This window comes from Arachis hypogaea, chromosome 13 (assembly GCF_003086295.3).
Source record: "Arachis hypogaea cultivar Tifrunner chromosome 13, arahy.Tifrunner.gnm2.J5K5, whole genome shotgun sequence".
In the NCBI taxonomy this organism is placed as follows: domain Eukaryota; kingdom Viridiplantae; phylum Streptophyta; class Magnoliopsida; order Fabales; family Fabaceae; genus Arachis; species Arachis hypogaea.
In genome coordinates, this window is record NC_092048.1 from 129,235,870 (window position 1) to 129,257,641 (window position 21,772).

General features: G+C 35.3%; 4 protein-coding genes across 6 annotated transcripts; 3 read left to right on the forward strand and 1 right to left on the reverse strand.

Annotated features, from left to right (window-relative positions):
- Nucleotides 1-1,916: 1,916 nt before the first annotated feature.
- Nucleotides 1,917-12,819, reverse strand: LOC140177729 (costars family protein-like). The gene is made up of 3 exons (XM_072210880.1): nucleotides 12,650-12,819; nucleotides 11,761-11,923; nucleotides 1,917-2,029 (listed from the first exon to the last, which is right to left on the reverse strand). The coding sequence occupies exons 1-3, from the start codon at nucleotides 12,728-12,730 to the stop codon at nucleotides 1,917-1,919; spliced, it is 357 nt and encodes a 118-aa protein (XP_072066981.1). The 5' UTR covers nucleotides 12,731-12,819.
- Nucleotides 4,085-6,405, forward strand: LOC112733379 (fructose-1,6-bisphosphatase, chloroplastic). The gene is made up of 3 exons (XM_025782319.3): nucleotides 4,085-4,603; nucleotides 5,215-5,611; nucleotides 5,817-6,405. The coding sequence occupies exons 1-3, from the start codon at nucleotides 4,202-4,204 to the stop codon at nucleotides 6,215-6,217; spliced, it is 1,200 nt and encodes a 399-aa protein (XP_025638104.1). The 5' UTR covers nucleotides 4,085-4,201; the 3' UTR covers nucleotides 6,218-6,405.
- LOC112733378 (KH domain-containing protein HEN4) lies at nucleotides 6,517-11,282 on the forward strand. Its single transcript, XM_025782318.3, has 7 exons — nucleotides 6,517-7,614; nucleotides 7,884-8,336; nucleotides 8,459-8,731; nucleotides 9,412-9,699; nucleotides 9,776-9,858; nucleotides 10,509-10,620; nucleotides 10,880-11,282. Exons 1-7 carry the CDS (start codon nucleotides 7,000-7,002, stop codon nucleotides 11,018-11,020), a joined length of 1,965 nt encoding a protein of 654 aa, XP_025638103.1. The 5' UTR covers nucleotides 6,517-6,999; the 3' UTR covers nucleotides 11,021-11,282.
- A 468-nt stretch (nucleotides 12,820-13,287) lies between the features above and the next one.
- On the forward strand, nucleotides 13,288-20,639 carry LOC112733381 (dynamin-related protein 3A). Of its 3 annotated transcripts, XM_025782321.3 has the most exons (20): nucleotides 13,288-13,835; nucleotides 14,545-14,827; nucleotides 14,912-14,940; nucleotides 15,034-15,135; nucleotides 15,349-15,417; nucleotides 15,500-15,559; nucleotides 15,722-15,835; nucleotides 15,982-16,030; nucleotides 16,134-16,243; nucleotides 16,650-16,742; nucleotides 16,920-17,012; nucleotides 17,090-17,227; nucleotides 17,940-18,053; nucleotides 18,170-18,271; nucleotides 18,401-18,443; nucleotides 18,526-18,680; nucleotides 18,791-18,937; nucleotides 19,404-19,456; nucleotides 19,562-19,661; nucleotides 19,971-20,639. In XM_025782321.3, the coding sequence occupies exons 1-20, from the start codon at nucleotides 13,452-13,454 to the stop codon at nucleotides 20,193-20,195; spliced, it is 2,463 nt and encodes an 820-aa protein (XP_025638106.1). In that variant the 5' UTR covers nucleotides 13,288-13,451; the 3' UTR covers nucleotides 20,196-20,639. The 3 variants fall into 3 exon arrangements, with proteins under 3 accessions (XP_025638106.1, XP_029147544.1, XP_029147543.1); XM_029291711.2 differs by lacking the exon at nucleotides 18,791-18,937; XM_029291710.2 differs by lacking the exon at nucleotides 18,401-18,443 and having other exon boundaries at nucleotides 18,170-18,224.
- Nucleotides 20,640-21,772: the final 1,133 nt, after the last annotated feature.

Genomic DNA, 21,772 nt, shown 5'->3' on the forward strand with positions numbered 1-21,772 from the left:
ATTTTTTCATATCTATATTGCCTTACCCTTTATTGATATTTAATCATTATATACTTTTTTATATTATGGTACAAAAATAAAAATTTTCATATAGACTAAAAATCGTACACTAAATTAACTTCAATGTGTTTACGTATATTTATTCATATTAATTTACATATTTTTTAATTAAATAATTAACTATCAAAATAATTAAAATTGTCATAATAAATAGTCAAATTTATAATAAATGAATAACTAAATTTATTTATAATAATATAATAAATTTTTTTGTGAAATGTTAAATACGTACAGATTCATAGTTTTTTTTTGTACATGTAGTTGAATAAAATTTATTTAAATATATCTTGTTTACTCAAAAAATTCTTATAAGTTTCAATATTTAAAAAAAAAATTGTTTAACAAATCTGATTGCATGGGTGTATATACTGAGAAATTTTATGTTGGCATACTCAGATAAAAGTTAATAAATTCATAATGATGGATGTATCTTAAAATATAAAATAAAAAATTAGTTAGTTTTATTATATTTTGTTTGAATATACTTAAGAAGTTATATGTTGAATTTATCATGAGATAATCTCACAAATATATTTGTTAATTTTTTTTCTAATAATATTTTGGAGATAACACATCCGTTTAACATGACTTCTAAAATTACCAAATTAAATAAGGAACCTTTTTTTTTCCCTCAATGAAATCCATATAAAACCCCATCACTTTTCATTTTTCACTTTGGATAACAAATTAGTGATCTAAACACACAAATAAATGTACGTAAAGAAATCAATGCTTACCAAAAATAAAAAAAAGCTAATTTTTGTTTAATTTATTTATTATAATAAATTTTAAATATTTAAAAATAATTTATTTTTATATTTTTAAATTAAATATTAATTTTAATATTTTTAACAAGTTAAACACAACCTTTTAATCATTATAACAATTAGAGTTAAGTATGGTTTTGGTCCCAAAAGTTTTGCGCCAGAATCGAAATCGTCCCTCTTCTAATTTTCGATTTAGAATCATCCTTAACGTTTTTTTCGTATTAAAATCGTCTTTTTTAATAAATTTTTTCATATTATTCCTAAACTACCCCCTGATTTAATAAAAAAAATTATAAAATTTAGAGAAAAGGATAAATAGGTCCCTGACCTTTTATCCCGCGGACATTTTCGTCTCTAACCATTGAAAAATACTTTTAAGTCCTTGACCTTCACAAAATTTGGACGGATCAGTCCTTGACGGAGGCATTTGGACGGATTAGTCCCTGACGGAGGCATTTGGACGGAGGGACTGATCCGTCCAAGTTTTGTGAAGGTCAGAGACTTAAAAGTATTTTTCAATAGTCAAGGACAAAAATGTCTGCGGGACAAAAGGTCAGGTACCTATTTGTCCTTTTCTCTAAAATTAAAAAAAAAAAGTGTTGTGGGGGGGGGGGAGGAAAAGGGTAAGGGGGAGGGGAGGGGAGGGGAGGGGAGGGAAAGGGAAAAGGGAAGCCAGCCCCTCACCGCGGTGCCCAGCTCTCACTGCCGCGCCCAGCGCCTCACCGCCAGGCCCAGCCCTCACCGCCTCACCGCCCAGCCCTCATCTCTTCGCCCAACCTTCACCGTCACGCCAGCCACCCACACCATAGGAGAGAGATCGGACAAAGAGAGACTCGAAGAGGGAAAAGGACTCGCGCTGCTGCTTCTTGTCGCCTCGCCACTGCTCCTCGCCGCCTCGCCGCTTCAGCTTCTTGTTTCGATCTTTGTTTCTGCTTCGTCTTCTGCTTCTTCTGAGTTTGCTTGAGTTTGAGTTTTGTGTTTGTTTTTCTGAGTTTGAATTCTAGATTTTGAGTTATGGGTTCTGATGATGATGATGATTTTTTGAGTTGAGTTCTTGATTTTTTGAGTTTGAATTCTGGGGTTATTTTTCTAAATTTGAGTTTTAGATCTGAGTTCTGATGAGGATGACAATGATGATGTTGATTTTTTGAGTTTTGGTTGGTGTGATGCAGATGATGATGGAGTAGCAGTGGGTGGTGGTGATGGTGGTGGGTTTTGGTTCTGAGTTCTTATGATTCCATTATCCATGGTGGTGGTGGTGGTGGTGGTGGTATTTTTGTCTAAAAAAATTAAAAGGACGATTTTAATACGAAAAAAAACGTTAATGACGATTTTAAATCGAAAATTAGATGAGGGACGGTTTCGATTCTGGCGCTAAACTTCAAGACCAAAATCATACTTAACCCTAACAATTACCAAAAAAAAATTTATTACGCCAATTGTATTATTAATATTTAGCATATATATTAGCAGAAATATTAAACAACCAAATTTTTTCTTAACTAAATCTAACAAAGTTAATTTTACGTATGTGCATTTTTTTAATATTTTTTTTCTTATCTTTTTCTTCTTCTTTTATTGTGTTATTATCGTGATCATCATCATTAATTCATTATCACCTACTTTTCTTCCACTTTCTTCTCCTCTCTTTTTATTTCGTTATCATTATCACAGTCTTCTTTTTCTTCCATCATTATCATCACTTCTTTCTCCACTCCTCTTCTTCCTTTTCTTCTTCTTTTTTTTTTGTGTGCAATTCTTTTTTAATATTGTCGTCATCGTCATTGTCATTGTCATCATCTTCTTTTATTTTATGTCACGTTTTTCTCTCTTTTATTTCTTTTTCTTCTTTCTGTACAATTCATCTTCAACGTCGGCGTCATTGTTATCGTCGTCTTCTTCTTTTTCTATTTTGTGTGGCACGATTAAAAAATTTTGATGTCAAAATTAAAAAATTTCTATGATATGAACTCACGGTTAATAATTTTGATATTATTTTTCTGTTATATATTTTTTTCAATCAACTCATTTTCCTCCTTATTTTCAGTTTTTTTTTTGTTTTATACTCATATAATTATTATTATTTTATTCTCTAAAAAAATAAAAAAAAAGAATAAATAAAAGGAATTATGCAATTTGATTTATTTTTTTTACAATATACAAAAAAATAAAAAAAAACGTATACAAAAATTCTGCACTAAAAAAAGAATAAAAAAAATTGCAGCATTAAATTAAAAAATTTTAATATCAAAATTAAAAAAACTTTTATGTTAAAGTTAAACAATTTTTATATTACAGTTAAAAATTTTGGCATTATTTTTCTCGTAAAAAAATGTAATTTTACGTGTATATTTCTCAACAATTTTTGTTGAATTTAAATGAATTTAATTAAACTTAACTAATAAAAATACTAAAATATATAATAAAATTTTATATGATAATTACACTCAAATTTCGCCTATACTCGTATTTTGTACATTAAATTTACTTAAAAAGTAAAATATGTTTTTTCTTTAAATAAAAAATATCTATTTTATATTTTAAAAATATATTAAAATTATAATTTAAAATTTTTTTATTAAAAATATAAAAAATATGTATTAAAATTATAAATTAAAAAATATTAAAAATATAAAAAATTTAAAATTTTAATATATTTATTTTATATTTATTAAAAATAATTTAAAATTTTTTACTAATAATAATAAGAGTAAAGTATCGTTTTTGTCCTTAATATTTGTGGTAAATCCTATTTGTGTCCCTAACGTTTAAATCGTCCTATTTGTATCCCTAACGTTTGTAAAAGTGATTCAATGTTATTCTGCCATCAATTACACATCATGAGCGCTTTAGTTTGAGTTTTAAAAATCTCTTCTTGAAATTAGAATATAAATGTCTAAGATAGAATTGATGATCTACTCCGAAAAATAGCTCATCAAATGTTAAAACTAATTCCTACAACATTTACATAATTCATTTTTCTAGGGACATATTTGAATCTAAACATAAATAGTGGGTATAATATTAAAATCGAACACATCCAAGTGAGACTTAATTGAGAATGAATAATCCAAGTGAGAATAATTGAAAAATATAATCTGATTTGTTAGTATAATTGATAGTAGGATAACATTGAATTACTTTTATAAATGTTATGGAAACAAATAGGACGATTTAAACGTTAGAGACACAAATAAAATTTACCCCAAACATTAGGACAAAAACAATACTTTACTCTAATAATAATATCATATACCACGACACATGTTAGTGATATCCATAAAATAATTCATTTTCCAGTGTAGTGATTTATCTACCACCGAAACTGTATCAAAGGATAACACTTTGATGAAGCTCAGATAACCGTACATAATATGCAGTCAGCATCAACAACCTTGTACCAACTTCCCAGTCTCCGGGGAAAGTTTCAAACTTTGTTATCAAAAGCTCAACTTTTTCCAGTGAGCTATTTTTGCAGACCAAGAACAAGGCCTTCAGTTTCTGGGTCGGGGATGAGATCAGTGATTGCCTTAAGTGGTTCTTCTTCTTCGTATGCAGTTGATGATGGGTTTGTTACACTGATCGAATATGTGGGCAAAAGAGGAATAAATGTGGAAGATGGTTTGGTGGTGTTGCTCGATCACATACAATATGCTTGCAAGAGAATTGCAACTCTTGTGGCTTCTCCTTTCAATTCCAGCCTTGGCAAGCAAGAGGGTATTGGTGCTGCTGCTGGTTCAGATAGGGATGCTCCTAAGCCTCTTGATATTGTCTCGGTAAGTCTTCCTTCTGTGATTACTACTACTTAAATAGTTAAATCGAATGTCATTTTATAATCCTTCAGTTTCACGTGATTGACTTGGTGCCAAATTTGGTTTGGGGGATTGATACTGCTGTGTGGTTTCTGTTTCTGAGAGTGTAGTTGATTAATTGGGTTGAATATGGTATGCTTGAAAATGAGAGGGCTAAAAAAGAACCGAACGGATACGGAGTTAATCATCATTTGCATTCATCTTTTGGATAAAAAATTATGTGTTTTCCAATTAAGATAGACATGAGATGGAAGTGGAAACATAACTATATGCTTCCAGGTCTCGGAACTTGCAAGTTTCAATTCATGACTTTTGCCATGTGCATAATTAATTCCAATATAGTTCACAAGAATTGCAGCCAAATTGCCAATCTTTTGAATGCTGATAGAGAGATATACTTAAATCTTTTAAAGCTATTGTGTTCTTTGGATTACATCCTGTAAAGTAATTCAGTTTTAAGTTCTGTTCTTGCCATTTTATCTTGTTCATAGCTATGCAATTTCGTTTACTAACAGGATATCAAGGAATTAAGAAGTTAGTTTATTAATCAGTACTTCCATCATGTATTACTACAGAATGAAATTATCTTATCATCACTCCAAAAGTCTGGAAAAGTTGCTGTTATGGCTTCGGAAGAAAACGATGCACCAATTTGGATAAGTGACGATGGTCCATACGTGGTGGTAACAGATCCCCTTGATGGTTCACGAAACATTGATGCATCAATTCCAACTGGTACAATCTTTGGTATTTATAAGCGCCTTGAGGAACTAGATGATCTACCCACTGAGGAGAAAGCTATGCTGAATTCGCTCCAAAGTGGAAGTAGGCTGGTTGCTGCTGGATATGTTTTATATTCATCTGCAACTATACTGTGTACCACCTTTGGTTCCGGATCTCAGACATTCACTCTTGATCATTCAACAGGAGACTTTATCCTCACGAATCCAAGCATCGAAATTCCTCGCCGTGGTAACAAGTGTAGATAGTGTCCTTACTAATTTGCTAGTTGTTTATAACTTAACATTTGATTCTCCCTTATTATGTATCAACTTTACTTTCTTTGGTTTGCTGTTGAGTATCATTGTTCATTGCTATCTCTTCTTCTATACTTCTGTATAAAACTTGAGGTATATAGCTTAAAGATTTAATGCTTGATAAATTATGTTCTTGACAGGGCAAATTTATTCGGTGAATGATGCTCGGTATTTTGATTGGCCTGAAGGATTAAGGCGGTATATAGACACAATTAGACAAGGAAAAGGTAAATATCCAAAGAAGTATTCAGCTAGGTATATATGTTCCCTGGTGGCTGATCTCCACCGAACTTTGATGTATGGGGGCGTGGCGATGAATCCGAGGGATCATCTCCGGCTTGTGTACGAAGCAAACCCTCTTAGTTTCATTGTAGAGCAGGCTGGTGGAAGAGGATCTGATGGCAAAAATAGAATTCTTTCCCTTCAACCAGTTAAATTGCACCAAAGGCTTCCTCTATTCTTGGGGAGTTTGGAGGATATGGAAGAGCTAGAAAGTTATGACGATGTTCAACAAAGAGTGAATCCAGGTTATGAGGTTTGATAATGTGGCACAAAAGTTTTCAACATTGGTGTAAATCCGATCTGCTTCAGGAATTGTGATGCAAATATATTTTTCCCTTCTCTTGCTATTCACTTTTCTTGACTCTGCTTCCTTGAGATGACTATGGACACTGCTTACAACACTGTAGGGATATAAATTAATATGTCATCTATCATCTTATTTTGATCTGTTTGGGTCTTTGGCTGGTTTAAGTAGCAGAGTTTGGTGAAACTATATCATTCAGCAATAGCATAAATATTGCATGGTATGGTATATTTAGCAGAGAACTTACAATATTCAGAAAAAAACCTAGTAATCTAAATGAATGCGTCGTCATTGTACACATATATAGAATAATACTAATAGTGGAAATGGCTTTGAGCATATCAATATTTACATCCTGACCGCCAAAAAAGATTACAACTAAAAAAGGGGCAAAACACAATGGATATTCATCAAATATTCCATAAGTGGCACTAACCGCAGTAATTGCTTTTTCACCGCGCGCATTTTAGCATGAATCTCGGTGTCACTCTCCCTTTGTTTTGCTCTAATGAGTAATCTAATCTCTGCAGCTCTCGTCAATCGTCATCTGTTTCCACTGCCACCAGCTGACCAACTAGGGAGAAAATATATAAAAATAATAAAAGAAAATATGCAAATAAATACAAAACCATGCAATAAAAAGTAACAGTGAGGAGTTCTAGAAGGAAGAAGAACATGAAGAATTGGTAGCTAGTGGCAGGCAGATATTTTATATTGTGAAGTTGAGAGAGGCGATTATGGCAACATGCTATCCGTCTCCATCACCAAAACGACATAGTATCGCTCCGATGGCCGACCCCAATTCCAATCCGAAACCTAGCTACTCTAACGGGCCTTACAGAGCCCCCAAGTCCAAGCCTACACCGCCTCCCCGCCACGCCACCTTCCGTATACTCTGCCACGCGTCACGCATCGGCGGCATCATTGGTAAGTCCGGCAACGTCATCAAGGCGCTCCAGCAGGCCACCGGCGCCAAGATCCGGGTCGAAGACGCCCCGCAAGAGTCCCCCGACCGGGTCATATTCGTGGTGGCGCCAGTCTCTTCCTCCGCCGGCGGAAATGGCGGTGACGGCGATGCTGGAGACGGTTCGGAGGAGGTCTCGCAGGCGCAGGAGGCGCTGGTGAAGGTGTTCGAGAGGATACTTGACGTCGCAGCCGAGGGTGATAGCTCGTGTTTGGACGACGAGAGGGTTGTGTCGTGCCGTCTTCTGGCGGAGGCGGCGCAGGTGGGGTCCGTGATCGGGAAGGGTGGGAAGGTGGTGGAGAAGATCAGGAGGGACACCGGATGCAAGATTAGGGTTTTGAACGACCGTTTGCCGGCGTGCGCTGCGCCCTCCGATGAGATTGTTGAGGTCAGTGAGTTTTCCTTTTTGTTGCATGATGGTACATTGTGTCTGAGTAGCGTTGCTGTGCTGAATTGTGAGATTCTGCATGTGAGTAGGGTTTTTGGATTACTGGATTTGATTGTGAGCAGCGTTTTTGAAGTGTGAGTAGGGCTTTTGGATTATTGGATTTGATTGTTTAGGATTATGAATGCTGTAAAGATAAACCACTAGGATGGAGGATTAATGAGGATTGTATGCTATTTATGCTGAGAAAATACCTTTTTGAGTTGTTTTAGGTAGAAGGCTGTGCCTCATCCGTAAAGAAGGCCCTTCTCGCAGTCTCTCGTCGGCTTCAAGATTCTCCCTCAGTCGATAAAACAATGAAGACGATGGGAAGCAGACCTTATGAAGTAGTTCAGCATGGAGCTTCCGGAGTTCTGCATGAGACTTCGACTGATCTGCGGCAAAGGACATCGGCATTATCGAATTTGTCAGGAGGCTCTAACTTCAATTCCAATGGAGTTCATACGTGGCACCCTGAAGTCAATAGAGCACCAGTCTTGGATCCAAAAGCAACTCAGCAGGAAGTTATGTTTAGAATTCTTTGTTCGGATGACAGGGTTGGTGCTGTGATTGGAAAAGGTGGCAGTATTGTAAGAGCTCTTCAGAGTGATACAGGAGCCAATATAAATATTTTTCCTCCGTTCCCTGATTGCGAGGATAGATTAATTACTATTACTGCTATGGAGGTTTGTTAAATGCAATTGCTTTTATTTTACTTTTTCTTGCATCTTGTAGTTGTATGCTTGTATTCTATCATATTTTCTATAGTTATTAACTTTTCTTTTCCTGATGGCTCCATTCTTTGCAGAATCCTGAAACGAGATATTCCCCAGCACAGAAGGCTGTTGTGCTTGTTTTCTCCAAGTCAGTAGAAGGCATTGTTGAGAAAGGGCTAGACTTGGGATTTAAAAAGGAGTTGTCTGTTACTGCACGTCTTGTAGTCCCATCAAACCACGTGGGCTGTTTGATAGGGAAAGGAGGAGCAATAGTATCGGAAATGCGGAAGGCAACAGGGACTAGCATAAGAATAATTGGTGGCAACCAAGTTCCAAAGTGTGTATCAGATAACGATGTTGTTCAGGTGCGGAGATGATTCTTTATTTGGCATTGCTCAATCAAGAGTTGCTGAAGAATGGTTCTTATTTCTTCACTACATTATTCTGTGTAACTTATAATGCAAAGAAACCAACTCCTCCCTAGGCCTGAACAGTTTTCTTTTTCTCATCACTCTTTCTGCTATTTTGTGTACTTAAATGGTGCCAGTTATACCTTGACTTATCTTCAAAAAGAAAATGTAAGCCATACATCTTCCGACCATTTCCTTTTACTTCCAGTTACACCTCTTTCCTTTCCTTAAACAAAACATTTTCCTTTGAGTGCCAAATTTGTCTCTCATGGAGAATGAGGGTTTGATCTTAGAGTAGGAGCTGTTTATTCTCCATTCCCCTTAGCTTGCAGCCCAACTATCATTGACCGACCAACCATAATAGTATTCATATTTCAGTTTCATGTTTCATCTAATCTTTGGACTCCCAAAAGAGATAAAGGTGACTTGATTGATACCCCATGGTCTCCAGTGTCATTCAGTTTCACTTATATGGCTTAGCATATTTGGAGTTGACAAGAGAAACATCGTATTTCATAGAGTATTTCTATTTACATAAAAAACTTATAATATCTTTTTGCAGTGAATTCATCAGGACAAATCTTGCAATGATGTTTATGGATTTGTTAATTACTATATTTGTGTTTTGTTGCCAGATATCAGGAGAGTTTTCAAATGTTAAGGATGCATTACATAATGTAACTAGTCGACTGCGGGATAATCTTTTTGTTAGTGTGCGAAACAGTGCTGGAGTACGGAATCTTTCCTCTGTACCAGCTGAGACCAATCTCTATGGGAGACCGAGGGATCATATTCCTCTTGGAGGTCCACCAGTTCTTGGTGTTCCTCATAGTCTAGGTACACATTCTCTGTCCCAAAGCTTAGATCATCTTTCACTGAATCCAAATTTAGATCATCCTTCACCAGGGTCATGGCCACAACAGGTATATTGCTTTTTCTCTGCTGGCTTCTGTTCCATTTCAAGATCTCCTTTTAGTATATGATTAAATATGTTTGCAGAGAGTGGCTGGAATAAATTCTAGAGGCACCAATGATGTTGTCAAGGGGTTGACTTCTCGAAAAGGTGGCTTAGAACATGGCAGGTTGGTGATGTCACTTGATGCACACTGTAGTTGCATATATTTTTGATTAGTATGAAGTGCTATTTATGGATCAGTATGCTCCCTCTTGTTTTTGGTGGCATACACAACCCTTAAAATATGATCAGTTCATGTACTTGTATGAGATTGCTGGTTTTTGTTGATGAGCTCATATTGTCATATGTTCTTAGAAAACCAGTTTTCTGGTGTCATGTCCCCTTCTTTCTGGTGGCAAACCATTACATGGAATTAGTCTCTAACTCTCTATTGTTCTGTTAAAAAACTTCAATATTGACTATTCTGTTATCATTGGTCATTTGCATAATTTTGAACCCTGGCATTGAGGTAAGTCGTGGACTACTATAACATTTTATTGTGTTGATAGTGAATTAATTCACTTAGTAGACCTAATGCATATTTAAATATTTAGGTTCCCATCTAAGAATGTGATTGATAGGTGATCATCCCTCTATAAATGCTTGCCTAGGTTGATTATTTGCTGTGGCCTATGGAATAGGAAGAGGCTTCTCCTCACTCTAAACATTTTACTAGCAAAAATATATGTTTGAAGAAAACATAAATAAACGAACAAGAGGAAGCAATTTCTGATAGAGTAATGGAAGTGGTTATTAATACTCATCTTTCCTCTGCAGTGGGAGTAAAGCCACCACGGTGACCAAGAGAACTGTGGAAATTCCGGTTCCTGATGATGTTTTTGGCTCTGTATACGGGGAAAATGGGAGCAATTTGGATCAACTGAGACAGGTACCTACCCTGAGATATATGATGGGCATATGTTTGATTTGTTCTTTTACTTACTAGGGTGTTTTTTTTATATCACTAATTTGATTTCATAATTGGTTTTTGTTTAGCCTTCAATAGAGAAAAAGTAAGTTATGGTTCTTAAATCACTTGATATTTATGGTAGAAGTATATGTCGTGTTTCTTCTCTATACTTGGTGTGTAGACTATTTTTACCAACCCCCACCATCTTTTTCTTAAATGTGTTCTGTTCTTTTATCAGATTTCAGGTGCTAAGGTTACTGTCCAGGAACCGCGTCACAGTACAAGGGACAGGACTGTCGTGATATCTGGTACGCTTGACGAAACTCGAGCAGCAGAAAGCCTTCTCCAAGCTTTTATTCTCAATGGATCACCCTCATGATGACTATCTCATTAATATCCCATTAATTTTCAAATTGATTTAGTTATTTTAGCATTTTTTTTAAATTATTTTTTTTACCCCACCTAAAAGAAGCAATGTACACTACTACATTAGGAAAATAGGGAGGCCATGTATACTACAGTAAACATTTGCTAAATTAATGTCTGATGCAGTTCACTGAAGGGTAGTGTACTGACTGGAACCTCGTTAACGTTTGGGGTATATCTACCTCAGTAGTCAGTAACAACAAGCCTTCCATTAATCAACATTTGCCGCATCTTTCGTTGATCTAGTTGAACTGGCTTAATTACCCCACATTTTAATGTGCGTGAACATATCTCGATGAATATTTTAATGATCTCTCACATCTCAGGAAAGCAAAAAAGCATATGTCAATTGTTCTTCGCCAATCCTTAAACGCTGTGAGCGGTGATTTGTCAAAACACTAATTTTAAAATTTGAGTGTTCTTTTAAATAGAAAAAAAAGTAATATAGCAGTTTTGCACTGTGAATACTCAATGGAAGGCTTCCTAATAGTTCCATAAAATCAAGGAAATCGATGTTGAGAATTATTGCATGTCAAAAAGATCACCCACGTATAGTGAACCAGAGATAAACATCTCAACGCATATCCACAATCATGTAAATTAGTGTTAAATGAATCATTAAAACAAGTTGGTGACCCAATCGGAAAAAGCATTCAAGGCCAAAGTGTAACAATTGAACAGCTGCAGCTTAAGGGGTAGGATTAAGAGTGATCTCCACATTATCATGGACTCCTTGCAGGAGTAACTCTCCGTCATACGATACCACTTTCCGTTTTTTGGCTGCCCTTAGCGTTCCCACAAGTGCTTCAAATATATTTGCGCATTGATCATCGTTAAATAGTGTTCCAAATGTAACCTTCATAATACAAGCCATACTGTGGTCATTTAGATTATGCAATGCATTAGGGTATATGACATGAAACTTACACATACATGATACATGCTCATATACAGGCAAATAAATTCACTGCTATTTGCTCTGACATCGTCATGGACTTGTCCAACTAAAATATCACAATGCACTTGTTGATTACTATATTTTCTAGTGAATTACTGTGTGAGACAGTTTATAGCATTCAAACAGAACAAATTTCAGGTCTCTGTCAAGACTTCGATTACAGTTATGCACTACTTATGCAGTCCTTTTCATTTATTTATTTTTGTCATTGGATATTTCAACTTCATTGTCAGCTTCAAAATTTCATAAGACATAATGAATCAAATCTATACGTCGGAGACTTGAAATGATAGCTTTCCCAAGAAAAATAAAACTATCTTCTTGGCTATTACTATCAAGTAAAATTCATGCATTTGGCACAACCAGAACTGATTATCACCCCTTCTGTTTTCATTTCGAGTGGTAGACCTAGATCCATAGTTAGATATACAAATGAATGAACATGAACATCTATTAGCGAATTAAAATTATTAAGAATTTAAGATCCCATTTATATCACCAGAAGATCTAGAATGCTTGCATACATAAGTATGATGAAATGACTAATATTTTGATATTGGAATTCCATATTATTATATATATGGATAAGGAAGATCAAAAGAAAAGAAGATCCGAATTGTAGACCTTGTAAGAACCATCTGTTTGGACCTGACCGAGCCTCTTGATCTCTTCTCTGAGGCGTTGAACCTCTTCTTCTACATTCATGATTGCAACAACAATATCTTCTCCTCAGCTTAGGATTTAGGATCACCACTACACACACAAGAAATTATCCTTTTTCACCGGGTGAACATTCTCTTCAGCCTCGCACTATTTTATACTTGAATATGCACTTTGTTAGTAAAACATAAAATGCATGGTGGACGTACCTAATTAACTATACACGATCAATAGTAAAAAACTAAAAATGACTAATGCACTAATTATATTTATCCCAACATCTATCATAAAAAGCAATAAACTTGATAATAGAGAATGAAACCATTTTTATAACTCAATTATGACTATTAAAAAAAATAATATTAAAAAACATCATATGATATTATATAAAGATGAATTATTACGAAGAGATGAAAATATAATAAAAATTTTATGACATAATACAAAAATAAAAGATTATACCATCTAAAAAAAATTCTTATGTGATAATATAAAATAAAATTTAAATATCTAAAAATAATTGTAAAAATAAAATAAAATAGATGTGTCTTCTAAAAAAATAAAATAAAATGCAAGAAAAAGAAAATTAAAAAAAAAAAAACGTTCACTGCACGCATTTCTTACCTCGTGTGCAAGAAATTTCCTCTGAAATCAAACTCGTATCATTCAAAAAACCCCCTCACAGCTCAGAACTCACTCTACAACAACCACCATTCCGTTCTCTCGGAAATCCTAACCCTTTGCTTTCGATCATCATCCTCCTATCATGGCCGAAGACCATCACGGTGTTCCCTTTTCTCCTCCGTCGTCGTCCTCCTCGTCATCACCGGCTCCGCTTGGCTCGTCGGTGATATCTCTGGTGAACAGGCTGCAGGATATTTTCTCGCGCGTTGGGATACAGAACACCATCGAGCTGCCGCAGGTGGCGGTGGTAGGGAGCCAAAGCAGCGGTAAGTCGAGCGTTCTAGAGGCGTTGGTCGGACGCGACTTCCTTCCCCGCGGCAACGACATCTGCACCCGGCGGCCCCTCGTTCTTCAGCTTGTCCAGACCAAACGCCATCCCGACGGCACCGAAGAGGAGTTTGGAGAGTTTCTCCACCTTCCTGGCAGGAGGTTCCATGATTTCTCACAGATTCGCAGGGAGATTCAGGTATTTTCATTTTCATCATTATCTTTGAGTTGGAATGAATCTTTCTTTCTTGTTTAAAATTTATTTTATTCTATGTTTTCTATTTCTTGCTGAATTTTGAATCTGTGATTATGAGATGAAGTTGTAATGAATTAATGATGATGATGTTCTGTAGTTTTCTGGGTTTATAAACAATGAAATGGAGCAAACAAATGGTTGAGTGAATGCACAGTTTCAAACTAGAGGAAAATGAGTGTGTGTGGGTTTTGAATGTGATGTTTGGTGGATGATCACTGTTAGTTACTATGATATCGGTACTTTTGGCGGCTTATTGCTGTCTTTGCTTGAAGGTTTGTTACTTTCTCTAGCTGCTCTTTTTAACCGGGTTTAAGCTCGTGAAATAGAAACAGCTGAATTTGGAATGCCTGTGATTTTGGATGTTCTCTACTGTGTAATGCTCTTGATGGATTGATGAGGCACAGATGATGCGCTTTCTGTTGATTAATTGTCTTTCCTTTACAGCTTCTTTTAACTTGTGTATTTCCGTTTATCAACTTTTGAATTTCTTATGCCATGATAAACTAATTATTGTCTAGTGTGCATTACTCTTGATGGATTGGTAAGGTATTGACTGTGCGATAAATGTCCATTAAGTGTCTTTTCTTTGCTGCTTCTTTTAACTTGTATATTTTCCTTGATTAACTTTGTTTTATATTATTATTATCTATAGGCTGAAACCGATAAAGAAGCAGGAGATAATAAAGGAGTCTCAGATAAGCAGATTCGTCTAAAGATTTTTTCTCCAAATGTTTTGGATATCACACTTGTTGATCTTCCAGGCATAACAAAGGTTCCTGTTGGTGACCAGCCATCTGATATCGAAGCCCGAATCAGAACAATGATCATGTCATATATCAAAGTTCCCTCCTGTCTCATTCTAGCTGTCACACCAGCTAATTCGGATTTGGCTAATTCAGATGCTCTTCAGATGGCAGGAATTGCTGATCCAGATGGTGTGCTTTTGCTTCCTAATGCCTTAAGCTCTATTCTTTTCACATCTCTGTGATTGCTTTAAACTGTTTGTTGTTCTGTTGCAGGAAATAGAACGATTGGTGTAATCACAAAGGTCCAGTATACTCTTCCAACATACATTTGTGAAATATATAATGTTATTTCCAAGTTCTAACAAGCTTAGGCGCTCGTATGGCCTGTCCTGCAGTTAGATATCATGGACAGGGGTACTGATGCCCGGAATCTGTTACTAGGAAAAGTTGTTCCTCTTCGACTTGGTTATGTGGGTGTTGTAAATCGTTGTCAGGAGGTAATGACACAATCATACTATGGTGAAGAGAGTGTTTGATTTTGGTACATTTGTCCCGTGCATATATTCTAACTGTTCAAATAAGTGACTAAATACACTTGTGCACACGAGCATTGATCTTCCTTAGAGAAAAAAAGAAGGCCCTAGTAAATTCCTTGATTAGCATGCTGGTCTTGCTGAAATCTAGTTGTCTATGTTCTCTCATCAAACCAGGATATTCTCTTGAATCGAAGTATAAAGGATGCTCTTGTTGCTGAAGAGAAGTTTTTCCGCAGTCGTCCTGTAAGGATGCACCACTTATTATTATTGTTGTTGTTGATGCTGTTGTTTCTTCAGTCACTTATTTTTCTTATTCTGTTTGTAGGTATACAGTGGTCTAGCAGACAGCTGTGGAATTCCTCAATTGGCAAAGAAATTGAACCAGGTAGAATATCTGCAACCTTGAAAGCACAAATCAGCTTTGTTATTTATTTGTGTCTATCTTCTTACTGAAAGACCGATCCTGCAAGACCAAACCATAAATTCTTATAAGATTGTGATTTCTGGACTTAAACTTGTTATATTTTCTCTTTACATATCTCTGCAGATTCTTGCACAGCATATAAAGACTGTTTTACCAGGTCTGAGAGCTCGTATAAGCACTTCGTTGGTTGCACTTGCCAAAGAGCATGCAAGCTATGGAGATCTCACAGAGTCCAAGGCATGTGTCAATATACAAAATTACAGAAGTGTTCCTATGACTTCTTAAATATACTGTATAAAGTCCTTGTAAATAAAAGCAACATGCTTTCTTCTTTCACTGGGAAATTTATCTTATGTTATCTTGTATTTCTTTATCTCCAATAGGCTGGTCAGGGTGCTCTTCTCCTGAACATCCTTTCAAAATATTGTGACGGTACCTAATTATCTCTACTGTTTGACTTTTTATCCTTTCTTCAACCTTCACATTTCTTAGCTCCTTCAATCTTATCAATATTTTGTTTCCTTGTTGAAAACAGCATTTTCCTCCATGGTGGACGGGAAGAACGAAGAGATGTCCACTTCCGAGCTATCTGGTGGGGCAAGGATTCACTATATTTTCCAATCCATCTTTGTGAATAGTTTAGAGGTATAATCTGGTATTTACATATGGCATAAAGCTCTAATAGGAAATGAGATATAGGTATAAAGTGACACAAAGACGAGGATATGGATATTTCTAAGTTTTATGGCACCGCGTGACAAATTAGTATGAAATTAACTTAAAAACAGAATTCTGAAGTTAGTTAGTTATTATAAAAATGTTTGTATTTATCTAGATACTATTTTCCATCTATCTAGCTTTAAAATTAAGTGTGAAAACTTGTAGTTAATAATGTCTAGTAGTGTCCATAAATTGTTCAACTTCTTTGCTCCACACATAACACACACATCAGGGGTGACAGCCTCATGTGGCCTTTGATCCTTGAGAAATTATATCTTGAGAGCTAGTTGCTCAGTCCTATTATGTTATGTGACTTTGTGTTATCCTGCAGGAGGTGGATCCATGTGAAGATCTGTCGGATGATGATATTCGTACTGCCATACACAATGCAACTGGACCTAGATCGGCATTGTTTGTTCCAGAAGTAGGTCTTTAAACTCTGTTATTTTATTGATGTTAATCTTCAAAATTTCCGGAGTTAAAGCTGATTTTTATTGATTCTTGTTTCGCATTTGTTTAGTTGAGACTACATTTCTATCCTATAATTTTTTCTTTCCTTCAATTTTGAGAACATACTTATCAATTATATTCAACTAATTAGGTCCCATTTGAAGTCCTCATAAAAAGGCAAATATCTCGTCTATTGGATCCAGGCCTTCAGTGTGCCAGGTTTATATATGATGAATTAATGAAGGTATGTTTGATGTTTGCCATTGTCTCTCTCTCATTACTATCTTACAAGCATGCACCAAATTAAAATTATTTCTCCAGATCAGCCACCGCTGTATGGTCACTGAACTGCAGCGGTTTCCTTTCCTGAGAAAGCGCATTGATGAAGTTATTGGGAACTTCTTAAGAGAAGGACTTGCTCCCTCAGAGACAATGATTGCACATCTGATAGAAATGGAGGTTCGCCAAGATATTTAACTATGATGGATAAATGCATACTATCTCTACCTTCTATTGCAATTAAAAATAGTAGATGCTCAAATTCAGTTATGCAATCCATTTTAGATATGATTTCACTATGTCATCATCCTTGATTGCTGATGTCATAAATCATAACCTTTGCGTTATTCATGCCATAACTTAAATATACCCGACTAAAAGTGATTTATGTCATAATTGATATTGAAGGCAAATGTTGGAATGGAAATTATAGTAGTTTCACTGTTGATGTACTTCTAAATTTCAACTTTGGTTATTTCATGTATCTCTGATTTTTGTTGAAAACAGTTCCTGTTTTCCATAATCCTCGATATTTGCTGAACAGAATGAGTCATTTATTAATTAATTCTTAATGAAGTAGTTTGGGTGTAAAGTGAAGCCTTCATTTATTCAGATATGTCTCACTTAAGATTTTAAATTGATGGGATTCATAAATTTCATCTCTATTGGAATGAGTTTTACCCTTTGCTTGCTTGCTTGGTCAGTCATGGCTTGGTGTGCCATCTCAAAGTATTGATGATTTGTATTCTTTTGCTTGAAAATTCTAAGAATGAATATTGATTATGTTCTGGAACTTACAAGAACAATTTAACACTCCATGCCCCATGAGTGAATACTTCTTATTCCATGTTCATCATGTCTTAGTCCATGTTCCAACTACTTGAATATACAGATGGATTACATAAACACTTCCCACCCAAATTTTATTGGTGGAAGCAAGGCATTAGAACTTGCAGCGCAACAGATGAAGAATTCTAGAGTTTCTCTGTCAGTTGCTCAAGTGAAGGTATAATTCTTATTATGGACTCTTATCCAGTTATGCTACATGCTTTTCATGCTAGCTGTGAACAAAAATTTATGCTCTTTTCCTTGTTCTAAAATTTTCCTATTAATTTTCAATAGGATGCTCTGGACTCTGATAAGGGACCAGCATCCGAAAGAAATGGGAAGTCACGAGGTATGCTTCCTCTTCCACGACAACCTAATGGAGTTGTGATTGATCCGGTGTGTAACTTTATCCTGTTATATATATGTACCTAAACCCTAAACCAAGATATGTATGTGTTTCTTTAGTTAGAAACCAAGGTATGCTAAATTAGTTTCTTGTTCTGGAACATCTTTGATAAAACACAGGGCAACCGTGTTCATTCAGATGTTGAAAAAGTGATACCTTCCGGTAATTCGTTTTTCTATTTGATGGTTGAATTTGTCTAGTAGACGTGTTAAATTTTTTTATGCTTGAGGCTTTTTATCTCCAGGAAACGCTAGTGGTGGTGGATTGGGTTGGAGGCTCCCATTCGTGTTTGGTGATGGTGACAATCGTCCAGTTGTGAAGGAGAATACAGCTAGTAAGCAACATATTGAACCAGTTCATGGTATGGAGCTATCATTCTCCATCATTCAATTGAGAGAGGTATGCAGATATGTATTGGCATATCATCTTTAGCTATATCAATACCTTCCATGCAGACACACACAGGCACACATATTTTGTTTATTCTCAATGTGCTTTGGTTTCTGTAGCCCCCTCCTGTCTTGAGGCCATCTGAGAGCAGTTCGGAGACAGAAGCTATGGAAATCACAGTAACAAAGTTGCTTTTGACATCATACTATGACATTGTCAGGAAAAATGTCGAGGATCTTGTTCCTAAAGCAATTATGCACTTCTTGGTACTTCATATTTTTATTTCAATGTTTGCAAAATTTTGTTTTCAAATTAGATGTTGGAATAAAAATGTGAGAAATTTGTGATCTGCTTTCTAATAGAAAAGGATGTTAGTACACAAATACAAAATTATACATATTCCCAATTTTCCTAATAAAATGGGACAGCCCAGTGCACAAGCATACCACGTTAAGGCATCTCTCTCCTATCAAAGTTGGTGATATTTGATAGAAGGTTTTAAATTTAAAACCCATTAGATGATTTCTCCTAAAGCTTACTGCTTGTAGGCAGCCTTGTCTTTAGCATGGCTATAAATGTTGTAATTCTTGTAACATCTCTTGTTGATATCAGTATATCATTTGTGTGGAATTATTTTGGGCCAGGAGCCTATGGACTTTCATAGCATCCTATGAGATTCTATTTGCTAGTTCTTTTGAAGTGTATGAAGTAACATAACATAATGTTGATTAGGTAAATAATACCAAGAGAGAGCTACACAATGTGTTCATTCAAAAGCTGTACAGGTAACTGATGGTGATTTTGTCCTGCTAACTCAGATTGATTCTGGTGTCCATCTAAAAATTGTCTCTTGTATGCTGATTGTGTTTGGCGTGTTACATACGTACCAGAGAGGATCTGTTTGAAGAGATGTTGCAAGAACCTGAGGAGATTGCCAAGAAAAGAAAACGATGCCAAGAGCTTCTCCGTGCCTTTCAACAGGCTTTTAGGGTGGGTGATTTTCATAATTTGGTCAGCGTTGGTCTGTTTGTGTGCTGTTTTACAACATATTTGATTCTCTCTAATGGTTGGTCTCTTTGATTTCTGTGAAGGTGTTCATGTTCTTTGGTGTAAACATGAACTTCGCATCCATACTGGGTTCATATATTGTTTCATAAAATTAGTTTGGTTCTCGTTGATTCAAGTTGTTGAATGTTGTTTCACTTTATATTCTAGGCCATAATAATGGCTAGCCTTGATTTCCCCTTAATCGTTGGCCATGGTTTTCTGTTGTCTGATGACTGTACTTTCTATTGGCAGGACTTGGACGAACTACCACTTGAAGCCGAAACAGTAGAAAGAGGATACAGTTTGGCTGAATCAGCTGGCATGCCTAAAATTCATGGACTGCCAACTTCATCAATGTATAGTTCGGGAGATTACTATTCAGCTTCAACCAATAACCAGAAGTTTAAGAAATCTTCACATTCTGGGGAACTTAGATCAAGTTTAGATTCAAATGGAAGTTGGGGAGCATATATGTAAGTTTTTCCCTCCCGCATGTGTGACGTATGAAGCTAGCTGAAGCCCTTGTAGGTAGTATCTCAAAGGAATTTGACTTGAGCCATTTTTATTTTTTCATTTGTTTAAGCTGTGGCAATTTTTTGGGTTTTGGAACCCTTGACTGCCGAAGCTAGACTTACATTCAATTACCGTTTCTGAATAAAATGGTTATTGAATGTTGGTCACTGCTCATTTTTACATTAGAGTTTTCCTTTTTTCCAATGTTCCAGGCTCCTGCAAAGAATAAGGGGAGCGTATATGACCTTGCACAGTTTCCACTATCGTTTTCATTAAACATCCATGATAATGTATATTAATAATACCATTATCCTTTTTGTTAAATAGTCAGAAATTGTTCATAGTGTCCTTTAGAGTATGTATGGATGTTGTTCGGTACAATATATATAGCAGAAATATTAACTGTTAGACGGCTTGCAAATTCAGACTATTTTAATCCTCTTTTGCTGTAACTTCTGTTTTTAAAACTTTTAAGACTACTGTTATTGTTTTAGGAGTAATCTTCTCTCAGATTTAGAATATTTTCTTCTTCTTTTTTTCTTTTTTCGTTTTTTTTTTTCCCTTTTGAGAGAGTCTCATGTTGACTATCATTAGTGATTTATTCTGGGATTCATCTCTTATGAATAACTTCTATTTTCGTCAATAAGAAAAGTAAGTGCAGTGCAATATAAATGCATGTAAAACTCAAGAGACAATAACTAGTTGCTGCATACAGGGAATGTATTTAGCTGAAAAAGTTATTGTTAGATAAAAAAAACTATTTGACATAAATTTATAATGTCATATAATCTATTTTTAGATTATTTTTTTAATTATAAAAACTAGTTGATAAATGACATGTCAATTTTTCACTGATTACTGTTATAAAACTAATTTATACTGTCTGTTAATCACATAAGATTTTGAATAACTTTTTAAACAGTAGGTGAAAGAAATATAACATATTGATTTGTTTTTATAGACAACGGGCCCCAAAATGCAAAACAGAAAAAAACTATAATGAAACAATCTTAGGACGATGCACACCCCTAAAATAAACTCAACAGCTAAAGAAAGAAAAAAAAATGGGATGGTATAAATATATCCGTGACATGACCAAGTCATTTTGAAAAAAAGTAGTCTAGAAAAGTTTTTCTTTCGGCCGGATGTAGCTAAGTGGATCAAGGCCGTGGATTGTGAATCCACCATGCGCGAGTTCAATTTCCCTCGTTCGCCCATCAATCTAATCTACTTATTTTAATTAATTAAATAGTGAATTTCTCATATTTCTTGTAAAGACGAAGAAACAAATTCGATTTTCTCTATTCTACTATTTACTACGACAATGAAGAATCAAATTATCACTATATTTATTTCTTTTTCTACTTCTTCTTTCAAGTGCAGAATAATCCCAAGGAGTTGCGAGTTTTTTTCTACCAACTGAGGCCTCAACTAAGTTTAGCAAGATCGGATCCAAGAGCATAGGGCCTTGGCCCTCCTAATTTTTTTTTAACAGAAGTTCACAATTTTAATTATATAAAGTTATTATATATTATATAATT

Coding starts and splice junctions, on each gene's coding strand:
- LOC112733379 (XM_025782319.3), top strand. CDS start 4,202: ATGCAGTCAGCATCAACAACCTTGTACCAACTTCCCAGTCTCCGGGGA. Junction 4,604..5,214: donor AGCCTCTTGATATTGTCTCG/GTAAGTCTTCCT, acceptor GTATTACTACAG/AATGAAATTATCTTATCATC. Junction 5,612..5,816: donor CATCGAAATTCCTCGCCGTG/GTAACAAGTGTA, acceptor TGTTCTTGACAG/GGCAAATTTATTCGGTGAAT.
- LOC112733378 (XM_025782318.3), top strand. CDS start 7,000: ATGGCAACATGCTATCCGTCTCCATCACCAAAACGACATAGTATCGCT. Junction 8,337..8,458: donor TTACTATTACTGCTATGGAG/GTTTGTTAAATG, acceptor CATTCTTTGCAG/AATCCTGAAACGAGATATTC. Junction 9,859..10,508: donor GGTGGCTTAGAACATGGCAG/GTTGGTGATGTC, acceptor TTTCCTCTGCAG/TGGGAGTAAAGCCACCACGG.
- LOC112733381 (XM_025782321.3), top strand. CDS start 13,452: ATGGCCGAAGACCATCACGGTGTTCCCTTTTCTCCTCCGTCGTCGTCC. Junction 14,828..14,911: donor AGGAATTGCTGATCCAGATG/GTGTGCTTTTGC, acceptor GTTCTGTTGCAG/GAAATAGAACGATTGGTGTA. Junction 19,457..19,561: donor TTCATTCAAAAGCTGTACAG/GTAACTGATGGT, acceptor CATACGTACCAG/AGAGGATCTGTTTGAAGAGA.
- LOC140177729 (XM_072210880.1), bottom strand. CDS start 12,730: ATGAATGTAGAAGAAGAGGTTCAACGCCTCAGAGAAGAGATCAAGAGG. Junction 11,924..12,649: donor AAACAGATGGTTCTTACAAG/GTCTACAATTCG, acceptor TGTATTATGAAG/GTTACATTTGGAACACTATT. Junction 2,030..11,760: donor GATCACTCTTAATCCTACCC/CTTAAGCTGCAG, acceptor ACCCACCACCAT/CACCACCACCCACTGCTACT.